General features: G+C 43.3%; 1 protein-coding gene and 1 long non-coding RNA gene across 5 annotated transcripts; one reads left to right on the forward strand and one right to left on the reverse strand.

Moving 5' to 3' along the window:
* Nucleotides 1-171: 171 nt before the first annotated feature.
* als2b (alsin Rho guanine nucleotide exchange factor ALS2 b) lies at nt 172-16,743 on the reverse strand. Of its 4 annotated transcripts, none has more exons than XM_028010335.1 (35): nt 16,590-16,743; nt 16,153-16,222; nt 15,729-15,874; nt 14,005-14,942; nt 13,253-13,550; nt 11,984-12,158; nt 11,269-11,365; nt 11,081-11,158; nt 10,783-10,995; nt 10,086-10,257; nt 9,813-10,002; nt 9,675-9,740; nt 9,429-9,591; nt 8,681-8,812; nt 8,475-8,603; nt 8,344-8,367; nt 6,331-6,401; nt 5,696-5,762; nt 5,420-5,610; nt 5,274-5,339; nt 5,085-5,183; nt 4,734-4,898; nt 4,537-4,648; nt 4,383-4,460; nt 4,159-4,292; nt 3,913-4,077; nt 3,713-3,830; nt 2,939-3,096; nt 2,733-2,849; nt 2,449-2,625; nt 2,300-2,357; nt 2,156-2,217; nt 1,926-2,075; nt 1,506-1,602; nt 172-1,417 (listed from the first exon to the last, which is right to left on the reverse strand). In XM_028010335.1, the coding sequence occupies exons 2-35, from the start codon at nt 16,170-16,172 to the stop codon at nt 1,379-1,381; spliced, it is 4,965 nt and encodes a 1,654-aa protein (XP_027866136.1). In that variant the 5' UTR covers nt 16,173-16,222; nt 16,590-16,743; the 3' UTR covers nt 172-1,378. The 4 variants fall into 4 exon arrangements, with proteins under 4 accessions (XP_027866136.1, XP_027866134.1, XP_027866137.1 ...); XM_028010333.1 differs by having other exon boundaries at nt 13,208-13,550; XM_028010336.1 differs by lacking the exon at nt 8,344-8,367.
* Nucleotides 12,474-14,577, forward strand: LOC114140464 (uncharacterized). Its single transcript, XR_003594590.1, has 3 exons — nt 12,474-12,728; nt 13,991-14,073; nt 14,442-14,577. It is a non-coding gene; the product is annotated as an uncharacterized LOC114140464 (long non-coding RNA).
* Nucleotides 16,744-17,980: the final 1,237 nt, after the last annotated feature.

A 17,980-nucleotide genomic window follows, 5' to 3' on the forward strand; every position in this document is an offset into this window, starting at 1 on the left:
TGAAGATTTTTTTTTTTTCAAAGCACTGTAAATTCACTCAGTCGTTTATCTTGAGTCAATCGTATTCACAGCGACTTTTTGTTGTTGTTTTGTTTAAAAGGTCAGCATATTTGACGGCATGTAAAAAGGTCAGCAGGGGGAGAAAAAAAAAACAACACACCGACTCTACAGTAACCATTTTGTTTCTTTTTTTTTTACAAACAAAAGCATGAGGTACAGTCAGTTTGGCAGTCAGTTTTCATGCACAAATCGTTTTAGACACAGGCAACCGTTGGAATGACCCAAATAAATTAACGTTTCTTTGTTTTTTGGGGGGTTTTCTACAAAACCACACAATTTCATCTCATCATGTGGTGTGTTTTCACTCCTCAAATCGTGATATGTTGTATTTTATTAAAGGATCCTCTCTTAAGTTAGTTTTCCCACACTGGAAGAAGTGACACGATGCACGAGTAAGAATGAGAAAAGTCGGTATTAACAGATGGAGCAGAAATCCCATCTGTGACTCACACGTCACTTGATGATTTATGTAGATTTTTTTTTTTTACTTTAGGAATTACAAGCTTCCTAAATTCATAATTTATACCCAATGATAATTCAGATGACAAGGTTTTGGAGGCGTTTTGATTTTTACAGCGCTAAGGGTTTAAAGTCCGGTACTGTTCAGGTATGTGTGGCATCTAGGCTCAGATTCTCTAGGACAAAAATAAAAACAATACACAAGTTAAACCTCCATAACTTTTCACAAAATTACTTCTGTCTGAGGTCCAAAAGTCTTCCATTACAAAAAAAAAGTCACTTTTTTTTAGTTTGATCAAGAGTCACAGTCAAAGCAGTTCAGATTTCTATATATATATATATATATATATATATATATATTCCCCCAATTTCTCATTTATGAAATTGGTTTTAGCATTAATTAATCTCCCCTTCATCTCTAACAAATGGACTTTTAGTCTTGCAACTTGTTTTTGGTGCTGCAGTTTTGAGTTGATGGTGACGCCACTTGTAAACCATGACACATGGAAATACTTCCAAATCCGTTTGATTTTTCTTTTTTTTTTTTTTTTTTTTAAAAATGTCTGCATCTTCTTTGTAAGAAATGTGGGTTCCGTCTCCTTGCAGCACAACTCCAAACTCCCTCTTCCCTTCGACGCAACCAACACAGTTGGTTTATTTCCCGTTTCCCCACTCCACCTGGATCAAAATGGAAGGAAAGCAGCTCATCGTTTACACCTGCTCAGAGGAGAAAAGTCAGAACAGACGAGGTGATCCTCGTCTACGTGACAGCAGCTGAAGGACTCGCTTCCTGAGCGGTCACACTGACTGATCGTCTGCTGCAGGGATGGATGAGGAAGTACAGGGCGCTGCCGTCGTTCTATGTGATCTTCTCGTGTTGGATCTGGTAGTAGCAGGCCTGCGGGGTGACGAGACATGAGTGAGTGACCCGAATATGGTTGCAAAGACCCCAGCAAAGCTGAGAGTAAAGCAAAGCTGTGCGTTACCTTCAGGGTGGTAAACATGATTCCGTGCTCGCCGTGCTGAACGCACGGATCCATCAGGTCTTCGATCAGGCTGACCTCGGAGCCGAGATTTCGGATTCTAACGGAAAAACATGCGACGGTTTTAGTCAAAGGATAAAAAGAAAGGAAGGATCACAGACAATAAACAAGCTGCAGACCACCAATGGACTAAATCAGCTGCCTAATGATTGTTTAAGGACACAGTCTCAAGTAAATGGATAAATGGACAGATACATGGTTAGATGGATGAATGGATGGATAAATTGGTTGATCAGACGGAATAATGGTTTTATGAATGTCTGGATGGTTGATCTCTCATGATCTCAAACTGATATGCCTGCACTGTTTTCTGAAACAACCGTTCCGCTTCCTCTGAGCCGTCAGAGCCAGTCAGCGCCGTACCGGGCTCGCAGCACCACATACAGGAACACGGGGAACAGGTCATCCATGGACCACAGGAAGTCCTGCTTCAGCAGAGACTGCACTTCCTGTGTGATCTCCTCGAAGGTGAGCTGGATCACCTGCAGCTTGTCTGACGGGGTGAATGTTGTGCTGCAAACACACAGGGAACAGGAAGTCTGACTGATCTGTGCTCATGTTAGATTTGCTATAACTGTAGAGCTGACTTTTACCTGATCTGCTGTAGCGTTTCTACTGCCGAGGCAAAGCAGGCGTCTTTAGTGCTTGAGGCAACCTACAGAACATCTTTGTTATAGGAGGCTCTGTATTTAAAATGTAGAGAATTCAATTTATTTTATAAGTTAAATAAATGATACCGGCTGCTTCTCTCCTGGAGCAATCAAAGAGTTTGGGATTGAAACAGGCCAAAACTTTCTGCAACAGGAGAAGAAAAGCTAATAAAGTTACCAGGCCAGATTTCTCTCCCATGTGGTTATAAGTATTCAGATACAGTGTGTGCTTTTACTGTTGGACACCCAGGAAGGCAAGCAGGGCGAGGTCGGGCTGCTTGTTGAGGCGCAGGACACACTCCCAGTACATGTCGTCCTCCTTCTCCTTCTCCAGAGCGTAGAGAGTGAAGAGTGGTGGGTAGAGGCGAGGCAGCAGGACAGGCAGCAGCAGAGCCGAGCTACTCACCACGCGGCTGTAAACGACAAAAAAAACCAGAACAAAACAAACATAAACAAAAAAACACAAGAAGAAGATCATCCTGATCCATTCCAGCAGTGAAAGCAGCAGCTCGGTTCGTACCCTGGTTTGGGTGACTCCGTCCGGGTGTCAGCGGACGTCTCCTGGTTTCCATCTGGAAGGTTTTCGGCTGGTTCAGGTATTAGACCGCCCTCTTCTGGCAGGTCAGGGAAGAGAAATCTGCAGAGAATTTAGCACAAAAATAAGCCGGAAGATGAAGCACACAGAACAGCCGCGTCATTTTTGCTTGAAGACGCTCCTGCTTGTACCTGACAATCTGGAAGATGCGGCAGAGGTAAGACTTGATCTCGTTGACCGCCTGAGGCAGCAGGCGACGGTTCGCACCCACGCCAACGTAGGTCATCCTGTAGACGGCCACCAGGGTTTCCAACAGCCGGCCCAGAGGGTGAAGGGGGGTGTCACAAGCCTAAAACAGCAGAAGATAATACTGATTTTCAGGTGTTTGCTTGTTTGACAACCTGAAGCTAAATTCCGATAGGGATGCAATCATACCAAAACTAACCATCATCTATGTGCCAACATGTTTGTTTGAGAAACAGGCCAGGAAAAAAAGCTTCTTCTTTTATTTTACACATTCTTACCAGTAAAATGTGGCTCATACTGTACATATTTATATTTCTTCAGAATGACGTCAGTCAGAAAATAAGTTCTTAGGAATCTTACTTTTAAAAACATCAAAGCCATTCCTTTAGACACAGTTTAGGAAGGAAATAAGACACGAATCATAACCAACTGTACTATATGAATGACAGAGGCATGAAGTATATAAATATATTAATATAACCAAAAGAACCCATGCAAATTAAGAGAAAAAAGGAGACTGATGACACATCCTTGAGGGACACCACAATGGATAGCAGCTATTCAACACTCTCTTTCGTGGTTACGATTACATCAAGCAATTTTATTGTTGAAAAAAAAAAAAAAGAACTGATAATCCATCAATGCTCATTCAGATATGTGTACCTAAACGCAAAAATAAATGTATTTTGCAGTTTAAAAAGAAAGTCTGATGAACTCACCTTGAGTAGGTACAGTCGGATGCTGTGATATCTCTCGATTGTGATAGGCCCTTCATGTTGGGGGATGACCTCCAGACCCTCTAGAGTTTTACTGTGACTCCGAGACAATATTTCTGGACTGAGAAACAAAAACCAGGAATGCAACCTCTCCTATTTTGTAACTAAGTATTAAGAAAGGGGTCAACCCTAATTTTTAGTACCTGTCTTGTATCTGCTGCCTCCTAGAGGTCAGGGCCACAGCGATGTTCTCCCAGGCCTTCAAGTGCTCCCCTTCACCTGGTGCCTCACAGCCCAGCTCACTCCAACACTCCTCGAACACCGCCTGCCACTTTTCCTCCGCCCTCACGCTCATCCGACCCAGCTTCCTGAAACATTACAGAAACCTTTTTAAACCCCAGCAAGGCATTTCATTTAAAGGGTTTTCAAAAATAAAAACAAGAGCTTACACGGCCCGGTTCCTGTCCTTTTCAGTGTCAAACAGGTTTGGCTTAAAGTAGGAGCCCGTCACTTTGAGGCCAGACCCCCACTCGCCACTAAAGGAGCCCTCCAGGTAGTCACCATTTGGCATAGTAAGTACACCCTAAGTCAGAAAGAGACGAAGCATTTAATCTCTAAATAGGGCTCATCTGATCCCCAATGGTTGGTTTAGATCAGTTCACATTCAGACCACCTTTCCACTGAGGGTCCAATCATCAGAGAACTCCCCCTCATAGGTTGTGTCGTCCTCAGACAGAAGGATTCCTGTACCCTGAAATATAAAAACCGCCCCAGATTTAACCCCACAATCCGTTAGATTTTATAGCCCGTCTGCTAGAAATTCTCACCATCATCTTGTTGTCTTTGAAGGCACCTTCATAGTAAAGACCAAACTGGGTGACGACAACCCCCGTGCCCTGTCGCTGGTGGTCTTGCCACATTCCCATGTACTTCTCCCCTCTTCAAAGATAAAAGGAACATCTGATTAGACAATCCTTTGTCAAAATGCGTCACGGAAACGATCTCGGGAAGTTCCGAGCGTTACTTTGTGATGTCGTCAAAGACTCCGTAGCCCGTTTTCTTGTCTTGTAGCCACTGTCCGATGAAGACGCTGGGGGATGAGGTGTTGTGCTTTCCACTGCGCAGCATCCCGTGACCCTGCCGCATGCCATCCTGGAAGAAGCCGTCGTAAACTTCGCCGCTTGCGTACCTTCAGCCAGACAGAGGCGGCTTAGGCTCTTAAAACATCGTGAAGAATGCAACTCGGAGCATAACATGATTTGTTTGGCAGCTCTTATTGGCGTGACCGAGGAACTCAGTAAAGATCCAAGACAGAGAATTGTAGATTTACACAAGTTGGAAAAATCTTAAAATGTTATCTTTATAATAGATTTACCGGTATGTCCCAAGGCCATGCATCTTCCCTTCTTTCCAGTAACCTTGATAAAGATCACCTTGATTCAGCGCCTTGTTGGGGCAAGCGAACTCCCCAAAGCTGCACAAGAGACACAAAAACAATGTTTGAAAAAATAATTCTTTCTGCTCGGTGATTCTGATACATTTAGAGGTTATTTTCATTGCTCACCCATCCTCCAACCCGCTTTTGAACGAGCCGGTGTAAATCCTCCCATCAGGCCATTTTAGAATACCTCTGAAATTATAAAAAAATATATAAATGACAGAAATCCTACTTTGGCTAAAAAGCTTTCTTAGTGTCAAACAGTGACCAACCTGCCATGAGGCTTGCCAGCGAGCCAGCGACCCTCATAAGTTGCATCCTTCAGCCGCCCGTCTTTATAGAACGTGTACGAGGCGGTCCTGGAGATCGGAGGGTCCGACTTTGATGCCGGGCCGCCGGCGTCCTGCCCCGCCCCGCTCAGAGCCTGATCCACCGCCTGGTTGATGGCGCGGAGCCACTTGGTCTAAAGAAAAAAGCAGAAAATCACAAGTCCGGCAAAAGGAAAAGCAGTGTTTAGGGAGAGAGTTGTGTCTGCTTGAAGGTTTCACCTTCTCGGCGGAAGACGAGGCCAGCAGAGTTAGCGTCTCCTCAGGCGTGACCACCTTCAAACCATGCCTGCACAGAAACCGGTTCTGGAATCAGCAACGACCAGCCTAACTTTGTCCGCATGTTTTCGAGGACAACAATATTTCATTTCAAAGTATTTGTCAGTCAGTACTGATGACGTACTAAAAACATCTGTCCAAAATGGATTCCAAAACATTACATAACAAGTGTGAGTTTTATATCTTCTGTAAATATCCAACACTTACAAACAGTGTATACACACACACACGCCCACACACACATATATATATATACACCCATCCACCCACCTACCTACATACATATACAGTATATACCATTAAGGCATCCAAAAGACAATGAGAAATATTAATTTTACATAAATATTTTTAAAAAGTACTGAAAAACGTAGTTTTTAAATATCATTCCTCAGTGATGGATACCGAGCGAAATTTCTGTTGACTTTTGCAGTCTCGCACCGTTTGTAAAAGCTAACTGCTAATCTGTAAAATTCTGGTTCAAAAAGAGGAAATTTGTATTTTAAAGTAATTTATGTCAATAATATTTTAGAGTTCTGGAAATCGTGTCACCTTTAACGCTTTTGCATTCAACAACTTACAGTCCAGAATTGTCCTCTGGTGCAGGCTCCACCCACAGCGTGGCCAAGGCGAAGATGTGATGGGTGGAGAACTGGACGTAGGAGGAGAAAGGAAGAGTGGAAGAGCGAAGATAAGAGAAAATCTCCGTTTATAAAATGTGTTTTCAATAAATACATTTCAGACAAACGTCTCTGTTTCCAACCTTTAAGTGTAAAAGAATGTAGATGTGCAACAGCTTCCATTACTACAACCATATACATTTCTTTAAAAGCTTTAAAGAAGAAATTTTATGTCAAACTGTTTATTCTAAAATATTCAAGTTTTTGATTTTTGACCCATTTTCTATTCAATGAAAAATTATTTGCTATAAATGGGAAATTATTAAAAGTTTCTCCATGGATAAAAATACATTTTTTTCTATAAACGTCTCAATAATGAACAAAAATATTTGCATTTTTGGGCTTTATGCTTCAGGCTTTGCTTGCATTTAACGACAAAAGAAAAAGTTCTCACATTTAAACAGATTTAAAACAATCATGCAAAACACATGATTCTACATGCAGGTTCTAATGTCTACCGACGCACCGCTTTTCATATTCATACGGCAAAAAGTCCTGCAAAGATGTTGCAGAAATAAAGGCCTGGCTTCCAGTCACACATTTTACATTTAAAAGCGATGACGGCTGCATGTCCAAACAGGTTTCACACCATCAGGACAATCACTAAACCACTCAACACAAACATCGAGGAAGTGGGAGAAATGAATGCAACAGGAACCTGCTTTTGAGAAGGTAACAAAAACTGTTGGTGGTTTTATTTTTTCACATTCCAAACCAACAGCGCGAACCAAGGCTTTCCCGGGAAATAAAAACTTTCATCACTTTTTACTTGGATGTAGGTCAATTATCACTGATCAAAATGTGGGCGAAGAAATAAACAAGCAAATACAAGAAATGGGTCAAATGTTGGAGCCTTGGTTGTGGAGAGTTTATCTTCCCATGCAGCGTCCTGGAGGTGGAGAGCAGGCAGAGGGTGGAGGTCAGGATAGGGCTGAGTATCACTTAAAGGATCCAGACAGTAACGCACCCGGCTTTAGATATTTGCGGTCGGAAACCATAAATAGAGGAGGATGGTAAAACATACAAGTATAACGTCAAAAAATGTCTGGGTGGAACGCAGGACCCAAGTAGAGGCAGTCACGGGTTTGAGTCCCGGCCCGTTGACCTTTGCCCTCTATCATAACAATCTACTGTTAAATAAAGGGCAATACAGCCAAAAAAATATTTAAAAACATCTGGGTGGTTTTGTATAAGCGAGACCCAAATGGAAGTAGCAAAAAAGTACAAAATGTGAATACTGGATAATTGGTTCCCTAAAAGTTTTAAAACTTATACTGTATATATATATATATATATATATATATATATATATATATATATATATATACATATATATATATATATATTTCAACCCAAAACATAGATTGTACAGGTGAAGTTTTTTATATATCTATCAACATGGGCCAAAGAAATAAACTAGACTGCCCCCAAAAAAGGCATGAATTAATACAACCTGATCATTCTGGAAAACCTGCCTCTTAATTTGGTGTTGACGGCTTGGAAAACTCGTGACTTAAACGTTTGAATATTTACGTGCAACATATTGTAAAAGGGGTTCACTTTTATAACCCCTTAAACTGTTGTGAAGGCCAACTGCAGTTTTTGTTTATTATTAATTATTACTCCCTCAAATGAATTGCCTTTTTGGAGGCTTGAAACATACACCAAAACTAGTGAGATTGAATTCATCCAAAAACAGATAAACAGATATATTGACTTCAGTTAATTTCACAAATTTTAAATTGAATTCTCCGATATTAAGAATAGAAAAAGAAAAAATAAAGCTGATGACACAAAGCCCTAAACTCCTAAAACAAAGACAGACGAGAAGAAAAACAAAGAGGATGAAGAGGGGCTGGACAGGGGGAGATTTGGGGAAACTGAGACGAAATCGTCTCCTGGCTGGATACTTACAAGGTTTTTACAAGGCGCCACGCCCTGACAGCACAGAGACAAGCACACACAGACTCTTGAAACACATCAGAGAGAGAAAAAGCAGAACAGCCAAAGATGTGACGTGGCGAGAGCATGTGTGAGGGGCCGACCTGCGCGTGCACCAGGGAGTCGTTGAAGAGGATGAACCAGTTGACGGAAAAGCGGCCGGCGTTCTGCACCGTGAGAGATTTGTTGCTGCTCTCGTAGATGAGTCTGCGGCTCGGCTTCCTCAGGGAGTCCTGGCCACAAACAGAGCTCACATTCATCCTGCTGAACCGCCACGAGACACCGAGGACGCTCGAAATCAAAGGAGTACCGTCATTTTCCCCGGGAAGCTCTTCCAGAAGTGGAAGGTGTACTCGGCCTCTTTTCTTTTCCTCTTCAGCTGCAGAGTCAGAGCTTCGAACTTGGAACAGCTGTCCTGCAGCTTCTGGTAGTCACCGGAGCTCTGAAACGACGACAGAAATAAGATAAATATGCTGCTGCCTGCTTTAGGTGGAATAATAACAGTCGTTTCAGTCAGCTTTACCACCAACAAATCAACAATTTAAGCTGATTTCATTTCAGCATTTAAAAATCACTTCTGATACCGATATGTGAGGTTTAGTATCGGCCGATACCGATACGATACTGAAAAATAACGTTGAATTGACTTCAAATGTTTCTTTTTTTTTTTTTTTGAATATGGACATAAATGTACTGAATTACAAATTTATTTGATAACTCTGCACCAGTATAGCACGCTTAAACACACCAGTAGCTTCACACACTACAAACACGCAAAAACTGAAACTGGCACAATTAAGTTGACTACATTAGTCAAACATGTAGAAAATAAACTGCAAAAAACCTTTAAAATGGTTCAGAAAGTACAATTAATTCTAAATATACTGTATAATAAATAAATGTCACTTATAGAAGAAAGCATAGAATTAGACTAAATAGATTTGCTCTTATGGAATCGACACATTGTCATAATTTCCGATCTGGAATTGTTTTCAATATCAGGACCGATACAGGTATCGATATCGGATCGGCGTTTCTCTATCATCTACTCTGCGTACCACTTCAAAGCAGGTTGCCAGTTTGAGCAGCAGCCGGCCGTATTCGTGCAAGTGTTGGGTTGGGAGGTAGAAGAGCGCCACCAAGAGGTCAGAGGTGACGGTGTTCTCCTCGCTGCACTCCGACAGCCTCTGCAGTAGCTCGGGACTTTTCCCGAAGATGTCCCTTAAAAAAGAAAAGAATAAAATAAATTAGCATTTAGTATTGTGAAACACATGTTTTCAGGTTAAGACTAATAGTAAACTCACAAGGACGGTTTTGTAAGAGCGTGGAAACCTCCCATCACAAAGAAGTTCCCCACAGTTGAGCAGTAGCTTTAAAACAACAGAAGAGTTGTTCATCAGAAAGTGTAGAATCAAAGGAACGACGGATTTCTGGATGCGTACTCATTGTAGACGTCTAGGAAGATGCTGGCATGTTCCAGCATGAGGAGGCTGCCGACGTCACGGCCACGTCGCAGGTTGGCGGTGAGGCTGGCGCCGTGTTGCCCCGTCAGGTGGCTCAGCAGGCTGAATCTGCCCGCCAGCGTCTGCAGGAGCTCAGTGGCCGCCGGCCCCAACGCCGAGCTCAGCGACTCTGAAGAAGAAGCCAAATTAGTGAGGCATTTTACACACACACACACACACACTGGTACCAATATCAGTTTAACTTCTTCTCACCGAGCTCCAGCAGGGGGCGCAAAACTTGGGATTTGATGTCGCACAGCTTGCAGTAGAACTTCCTCTCCGCGGACGCCAACTCGTGAAGGCTGGAGATGAAGCCCATGACGTTTCTGTCGGAGAGCGCGACGCACCGGCGACCGCCGGCGACCACGCTGCTCACGAAGCCCAGCTGAAGAACGACACGCGACATGTACAGAATTTATAACAAGATTCTGAATAAAAAATATCAAGGAGACTTTAAAAAAATAATATAATAATAATAATTTTAGCCCAAAGCTGATTAGTTTTACATCATAATACCCCACAGTTTCCAACTATAAACCACACTCTGGACTGATTGGTCAGCTCCAGTGAACTGATAAAGTGATTTCCACAAGTCTTTTAAAGACTATTAAAAAGACAGAAAATTATAGACAAAAAGTTTATTACTATATAACTGGATAACATCTGCATACACAGAAATACTCCAGAAAATAATAGCCAGAAATAAAATAAAACCCAGACAAAAAAATAGCCCAAAATTTCTCAGAGGGCCCCATACGGGTTTCACTAACTCCAATTCAAAACCTTTTAAAGAATATTCTGAATGAAACGCAAGACCTGGTTCATGACAAACATGTACAAATGTGTATATTTTAGACATAATTTTGTGCAGAACGAATGTAGCATCGAATGAGTTGGCAACTAATCTTACGTTCATGCAGAACGGGAGCAGGACGGGCTGCTGGGTATAGCCTCCCGGCCTCTCATCTTCCTCCTCCTCCTCCTCCACCTCCTCCTCTCCTCCAGCCTCCTTCACCTGCTGCCCGCTGTAGTAAATGATGGGCTGGATGCAGTCTCCGTCAGCCAGCAGGAGAGTGTGTCTCTCCCCAGCGCTGGCGTCCCAAACCCGGATCCCCTCCGACAGCTGGAAGGGAGTAAGAAGAAAAGAAATGAATAAAAACGCCAACATGACTTCTGGGACGAACTTCAGCGCTGGTTAGTTTACAGACTTTTGCAAGACGGGGGACGGTGCTGGGCGTGTCCATGTGTCCCAGTTGACCGGAGAGGTTACTGCCCCACGAATACACCTAGAGAGGACACACACACACACACATATTTTTAAAACTTTTTATTTTTAAATATACTGTGTTAGCAATTCAAAATAAATACCGTAAATGTTAAGTGCTGACAGGCGGACCTGAGACTGAGCCGTCAGAGCAATGGAGTGATGGGCGCCGGCTGAAACACGGATCACCTCCTTCTTGTTCAGGCTCTTGATGCAGAACGGCTGGAGCCTGCAAACACACACCGCAGCGTTTCCACCGACCGCATGATAGACAATATTGAGAATTACTTCATGAAAACACGGTGATTTAAAAAAAAATAAAAAAAACGTTTTGGTACAAGGATGAGTTGTTTTTTCTATGATAGCATGTTGGGGCCATTGTAGATAGAGGAGTAAAATATCTGATAAGAAACTTAGAAATTTTGACAGGAATCTCGGAAATTTTCAACTTTTGAAACTCTGAAATAATATCCAAGTTTCTTCCAGAACATTTCTGAGATTCATCTCAAAATGTTTTCTTTTTCTTGCCAATTTTTGACTTTTGGAGCTCAGAAAATTTCTGAAAAATCAAACATTTTTTACTTTTTTTTTACTTTTGAAAGTTAAAAAAAAAAAAAAAAAAAAAAAATAGAATTTCTAAGATTAATCTCAAAATTTCAAATTTCTCTGACATGATTTTGCACATATTTGTAATGCAAACACAACTAGCAACATTCAACACAACCACAGCGAGTTAAACTTAATAATCATTAAGCATCAACAAGAAACAGCAGCTAAAAATCGATGAAAAGACAGAGAGAAATAGCACTTTGGTTCCTCAAATGTCTGTCCATTTGGTCTGTCCCACCTGTCCAGGTTGTCTCCATGTCCCAGCTCCCCGTGCTCGCCGTGTCCCCAGCTCCACACTTCGGTCTGCAGGGTGGGAAACACCTCCTGGTCCTCGGGGACGCCCCCTCCCATGGGGGTGAGGGCGAAGGCCCGCATCCCGGAGCGTCCCATCTTCCTCAGCAGCCTCGGCGACACTGCGGAGACGAAGAGCCGGCACGTAAAAAGGTTCGTCTTTGGACGATTTGAGGACGTCGTGATGACGGAGGTTAAAGTGACTCAAAGACGGAAGTGAACTCATGCCTGCGGACAGACGGAAGCAATGGTTGCATTTAATCAGAAGAGACGTGCAGATTAGTGAAGGTTAATAGAGACGATCAAAACAAAACTGACCAAAGCTATCAATGAAGAAACCTGGATATGCTTCGTGCACAAATAACGACCTTCTTACTGCAGGTCCTGCTCATTTAAATAATGAGAGAAATGTGGTGCATTTTAGTCAGAAACCACACCTGCGTTCAGCTCCACTTCCCTTTGGAAACCGATTCTTCAGCTAAATGTCTCACTTCTTGTCAATATTCACGACCTGCCGCAGGCCGTCTCCAGACGAGCGGCTGCCGCATGCCATCTACTGACTGGGAAATTTCACAGGTTGACCTTTAGCCTCTCTGTGGCGAAGGTTGAAAACGTGAACGGCTCGAGACAAACAGAAACTATCAGGACGACAGAAAAGAACAGAAAAACCAGCCAACACAGAAGCAGATGAGGTAAGCTGCGTTTCCATTACAAACGTGAGCAAAATCCAGTTAATATTCCGCTAAAAAAAAGACCCCACAATTTCGCAATTACATAAATGCAATTCAAATCACACGTGAAAACATTTGGTCACATGGTAAGTCTTTAAAAACATCATCCTCCTGCCACTTCCTGTCGTTTTCTTCATCTTTTCTGCCAGTAGCAACATCTGGTTGATCATGTGACTCGTATAATGCGGGAAAAAAAATTAAAAGTTTCCACTCCAGTTTTGCAAATACGCTAATTTCCATACGGCCAAAACCAACACTGCCCCCTACCGCAAAACCTTTTTATTGAAAAACACGAAATTGGTTGTTTCCATTAATACATATTTATTTTCCTAATCCAATTTCAATATGCCTACACAATTTTATGGCTAATGGAAACGCAGCTGTAGAAGCTGCAGAGCGAATGGGATGCATCCAGTTGCACACGCGCTGGCTGTACTTACGCAGCGGGCCATAGGAGGAGGATAAGAGGTGAACGGCGTATCTACCCTGAGAGAGGAGTCCCGGCAGCGAGAGGCGGCGCCGCAGACCCTCCGCCTCCTCCTCGTGAATGTCCCCCGTGCTGGAGCTCTTCTTGGCCTGGACCGACTCTTCCCGGCGGACGCGCTCCGCCCCGCCGTCGGCCGCCCCGCCGAGCGCCTCCAGCCGCGACGACGGCAAGTAGAAGTTCATCATCCTCTTCAGGGAAAGGGCCTCGTAGGTGGAGGCGACGCGCTCGCCCACCGCCGAAGCGCAGGACGCCACCAGGCTGTTGAGGGCCGACTGGCCGCGGCCCGACGATGGCGCCTGGTGGGAGGGGAAGGAGGAAAAAAACACACACACAAAAAAAAACCTGAGCAGAAGCAGACATTCTGAAAACTTAGAGCTGCAGCATGTAACTTTTCTAAAAAATAAAAGAAATCTTTTGACTTATTTATTAGAACTGTCACCATGTCATTACAGTTTATAAGACAGATCATGTGTGAAAAGATCAATCTCCCCATCTCCTCCCTGAGCTGCTAGTGACATCGGAATAAATGCAACCAAAAACAACCAATCAGAGTCCGGAGGAGGGTCTTAGAGCTGTCAGTTTGAACTCATGTAGTTGCTGCTAAAAGTGCTAATGCTGGAGAAACAACTTGGTCATTTATGTATTAACAAATGCAATGAATTATTAAATACAAGATATTTTAATTGTACTTTACTTTACTAAAAGTTGGTAGATGAGTTTTTCTGTTCTGTGACAGATCTGGATGCTCACCTGCAGCGCGTGCAGACCGCCGTTGGCCATCTTGGCTTCAGTCTGCGATGCGTCCGACAGCTTCCTCAGGTATTCCTTCACTTCCTTCTCGCCAGGATACGGGGAGCTCTTAGAGGAGGAGGTGGAAGCAGCAGCTTTAGGGGAAGGTGGGCGGTCCGGGTCAGAGGGTGGGTGCGCTGCGGTAGTTGTTCCTCCCTTCTGGGAGTCCTCAGGGTCTGGGGTGGGGTCAGGAGTGGGAGCTGCTGGGGTTGAAGTGAAGCTGCTGTGGGAGGGCAGGATGGGTTCAGATGGGGATGCTTTCAAGGTTTGGGTAGGAGGGGGGTCCTCTCTGGCTTCCACTCCCATGGGGCAGTAATGGCCGTCAGAGATTATGACGTGGTCCTCCTTATCTGTCATGGTGTACAGCAGCTGGTTACACTGGTTGCATTTGTCCACAGGGGGGCGCTGGATACCGTCGGGTCCCACGCAGCGCACCAGAGCCAGGCTGTGCGAAGCGCCGCAGGCCACCTGCAGCACCCACCTGCCAGCCAGCTGCTCCACCTTCTGAGGCTTCCAGACGGGGAAGACGGCCGCCTTCAGGCCCAGCTGACACCCGCTGCCCCACGCCCACACCTCCCTCTGAGCCGACAGCGCCAGGCTGTGTTTCTCTCCGCACGCTAGCTCCAGGACGGGCACCGACTGAGCGCCGCCGGGTTCCAGCAGGGCCACGGGCGTCGGGTTGGGCACGCAGCTGAGGCCCGACAGGCCGCACTGGCCCTCCGCGTTGTCCCCCCACATGTGGACGCTGCCATCCTCCGTTACCGCCCCGCTGTGGAAGCTCCCGGCTGCGACCGCGACCACCCGCTGCCCGCTGAGCGCGTTCTCCGGGGTCGGCTTAGTAGGCTGGGACGCCTGAGTCTGTTTCCATGGCAACTCCCCGAAAGTATACACCTGTCCTCCTATCAATTAAAAAACAGAAACAAAAAACAGAGGAAACTTTTCTTTTAATAGGAAGTCAGTGTCACATAAAAAAGTTAAATTAAGATCCAGAGTAGGACTGGGAAATAAAATTTCAAGATTTTTCCCAATCAAATCCGATTCTAATCAATTTTTCCACTCGCTTTCTTTTCTGAAAAAACAAAAGGTAGAAAATATTTCACAAAGTGTTTTTTTTCTTCAATTTTCCATTGTGTGATTGTACGATGGAGTATTAGACCAGTAAACAGTATTTGTTTAATTATGAGAAAAGAATCACAATATTAGCAAAATAAAGTCGGAATTTTGCCAGAAAAAAATCCTTAAATTTTTTTTTCTATTTTATTCTCCTAAAATCACGACTGCATTCTTGTACTTTTATGACCTAATTCTTGTCATAAAAAAAAAAGAAAAGAGAAATCTTAGTCTGGCCCTAACACTCTGTCGTGGAGCTGACCTGAATTTAAAGTCCAAGTAAATAGAAGCTGTAAAACACACTTTTCAAACAAGACAATTGACCCTGGGCATGATGACATCACTGTGAACTATGGAAACCAAAACTATTAAGAGCTTTGTTGGGGGAAAAAAAAAAGTTTTCCAAAATTGAAGTATGCGGAAACCAAAGATTTGTTAAATCGATTTATCGCCCACTTAGGAAGCTTGGCAGTAATGTACTCTCCTAATTGGTAAAGACATTACTATATCGGTTGCTCAAACCACTGCACCACCACTATCTTCGTTTCTATGCCTTTGGATCACGGCAGTCTCACCTTCCACCAGCAGGACCCCATGCTGCGCTCCGAGGGCGACCTGCAGCGCTGGCCGCGGGAGGAGCAGCCTCTCTGGGACCACGCTGTAGGAGTAGCCCCTCCAGGAGTGGAGGAGACCCCGTTCCCCTCCATCGTCATCTTCAGAGCTGGAGGAGAAAAGCACATTGATGTCAGTGCAAAAAGAAGAAGAAAAAAAGAGCTTGGACCAGTTTTAAATAAAAGCAAGAGTGATCAAAAGAGGAATTGGAGATGTGTGGGTGGCTGCAGTAGCAGCTTTTCCAACAACAGTTGTTTTGTGGGTTAAAGCAGAAGTGATCGCTGTCCGTAGGCGAAGTCACATGGTGATCACATCCATCCAGAAACAGCTGAGCAGGATTATATCAGGCCCAACCCTGGGGAGGTGGTGGGCTTTAAGTGGACCTACCTCTTCCCCTGGGCTTCCATCAGTGAGTGGGCTCTACTCCTCCATCAGGACCTGGCTGCTGCTCTCAGCCCTGAGAAACAAACCAGGCATCATCAGTCAGCTTCCTAATGAAGCCCATTTATAGGCTGTCAATCTGATTTTAACCAAACAGAAACCATGCAACTGTGCCAACTGGTTCAGCTGTTAAAACGAAAGCACGTTGTCGCCCTTCACCTCTTTTCTGAGATAAAATGTACCATTTCATTACAATACATTTATTCCATTATTTGCAGCACAAACTGTAATAATTCTGGAAAAACATCGTGATACAGCTTCTGGCAGGTGTTTGCTAATCTTTGCCGTCTGACATCAGCTAACCTGGCAGCTAGCAACAAAAACAAACCCAAACCTTCAAGGTAAACAGGATAATAAAAAAAAAAAAAACTTCTTTTTCTTACCAGCTGGTTCTCCTGACTGCTCTTCTGGTTGTTACTTTAACCCAGAAGGTAAGTCCTCCGTTAGTGGAGCTGTTAGCAGGGAAAAGCCGCTGCTTGTTGTCTTACTGTTGACACTAGCGGTTAGCTGCAAAGATGGTCTACAAAACATGAGGAGCTACTCAGCATTGAAATCGAGGAAAAACGAGAAGGAGCTTTCTTAAAGTGACAGTAACCCTACGCCGGAGGTTTACTGTCTAGAATTTGGCTAGAATTTGGGACATTTAGAAATCCTTTCGTATCCAACTTATACACAATTGTCCTCTAATGAATCACAGTGCCGTATAAATCAGAAGTGCCCAAAGTGCGGCCATTTGTAAACCCGATGCAGACATTTTCTATAACATTTGAACCGGGAGCATTTCAAACCCTAATTTATATATTATTAAATGGAGAGTGTTTGGTAATAAACAAAGTATTTTATTTTATTAGCCATGTGTTTGCGGGTAAGTGGGAGGTTATTTGCTGTAATTTAATAACATAATAGGTAGGTCACAAAAGTCCAGGAACTATTTCCTCAAAAAGAGACATGGCTGAATTCAACAAGGGTTTTTGAGCAAAGTTTTTGTATTCTTTGCCAAATATCAGCTAAAAACGTTTTCTGGACTCAGAGAAGTAATAGGTTTATTCTTGTGTAGTTTCTTTGTCTTCAATCTAAAAATGTAAACTTTTTCTACTAATTACATTTATGCAGAAGGCCAAATCTTTTAAAAGGCATCATTATTGCATTTTTACACCAACAAGGTAATTACAAAAGAGGTGATATTGGATATAATTTGGAATATATTAGAATGTAAAGGAATAGAGCAAATGGAGGCTAAATAAAGTTTACAATAATATTGTTAGAGATGTCTAATCTCGGAGTAATATTGTCACATTTCACAAAATGTCTTGCTGACGGAGGTCTAATTTTCTCTAAACATCAGAGTGAGACCTCTTAGGTTTTTCCTGCTCTGTAAAACTGAAGCTCAGATGGATGGTGAGCAGATTCAATAATGAAAAGGCATTAAGCAGTTAAAGATGCACCTCTAAAGAGATTAAATGAAGACGTGTCCGTGTTCATGAGACAAAGCCGGTGCTGTTTGCATTTCTTCTTAATTTATTTTGGTTTTGGTTTTTTGAATTGGGTTGTGTGTAAATAGGTTCCATGTTAAAACATTTAATGAGACAAACCTTTAATCCCTCCTCATTGTTACCAGGCAGCTTTGACCCATCAGCCTCATTTGAAGAATGGAGAGTAAATTAAAATGAGTAATGAAATAGTCCAGTTTTACCTGCAGTAAATCGGTCAGGAGCAGCAAACATTACAGGAGCATAAAAAGATGTCTGCCAAACTGAGTCATTTTGGATTGGAC

The sequence above is a fragment of the Xiphophorus couchianus genome, chromosome 24 (genome assembly GCF_001444195.1).
Source record: "Xiphophorus couchianus chromosome 24, X_couchianus-1.0, whole genome shotgun sequence".
NCBI lineage: Eukaryota > Metazoa > Chordata > Actinopteri > Cyprinodontiformes > Poeciliidae > Xiphophorus > Xiphophorus couchianus.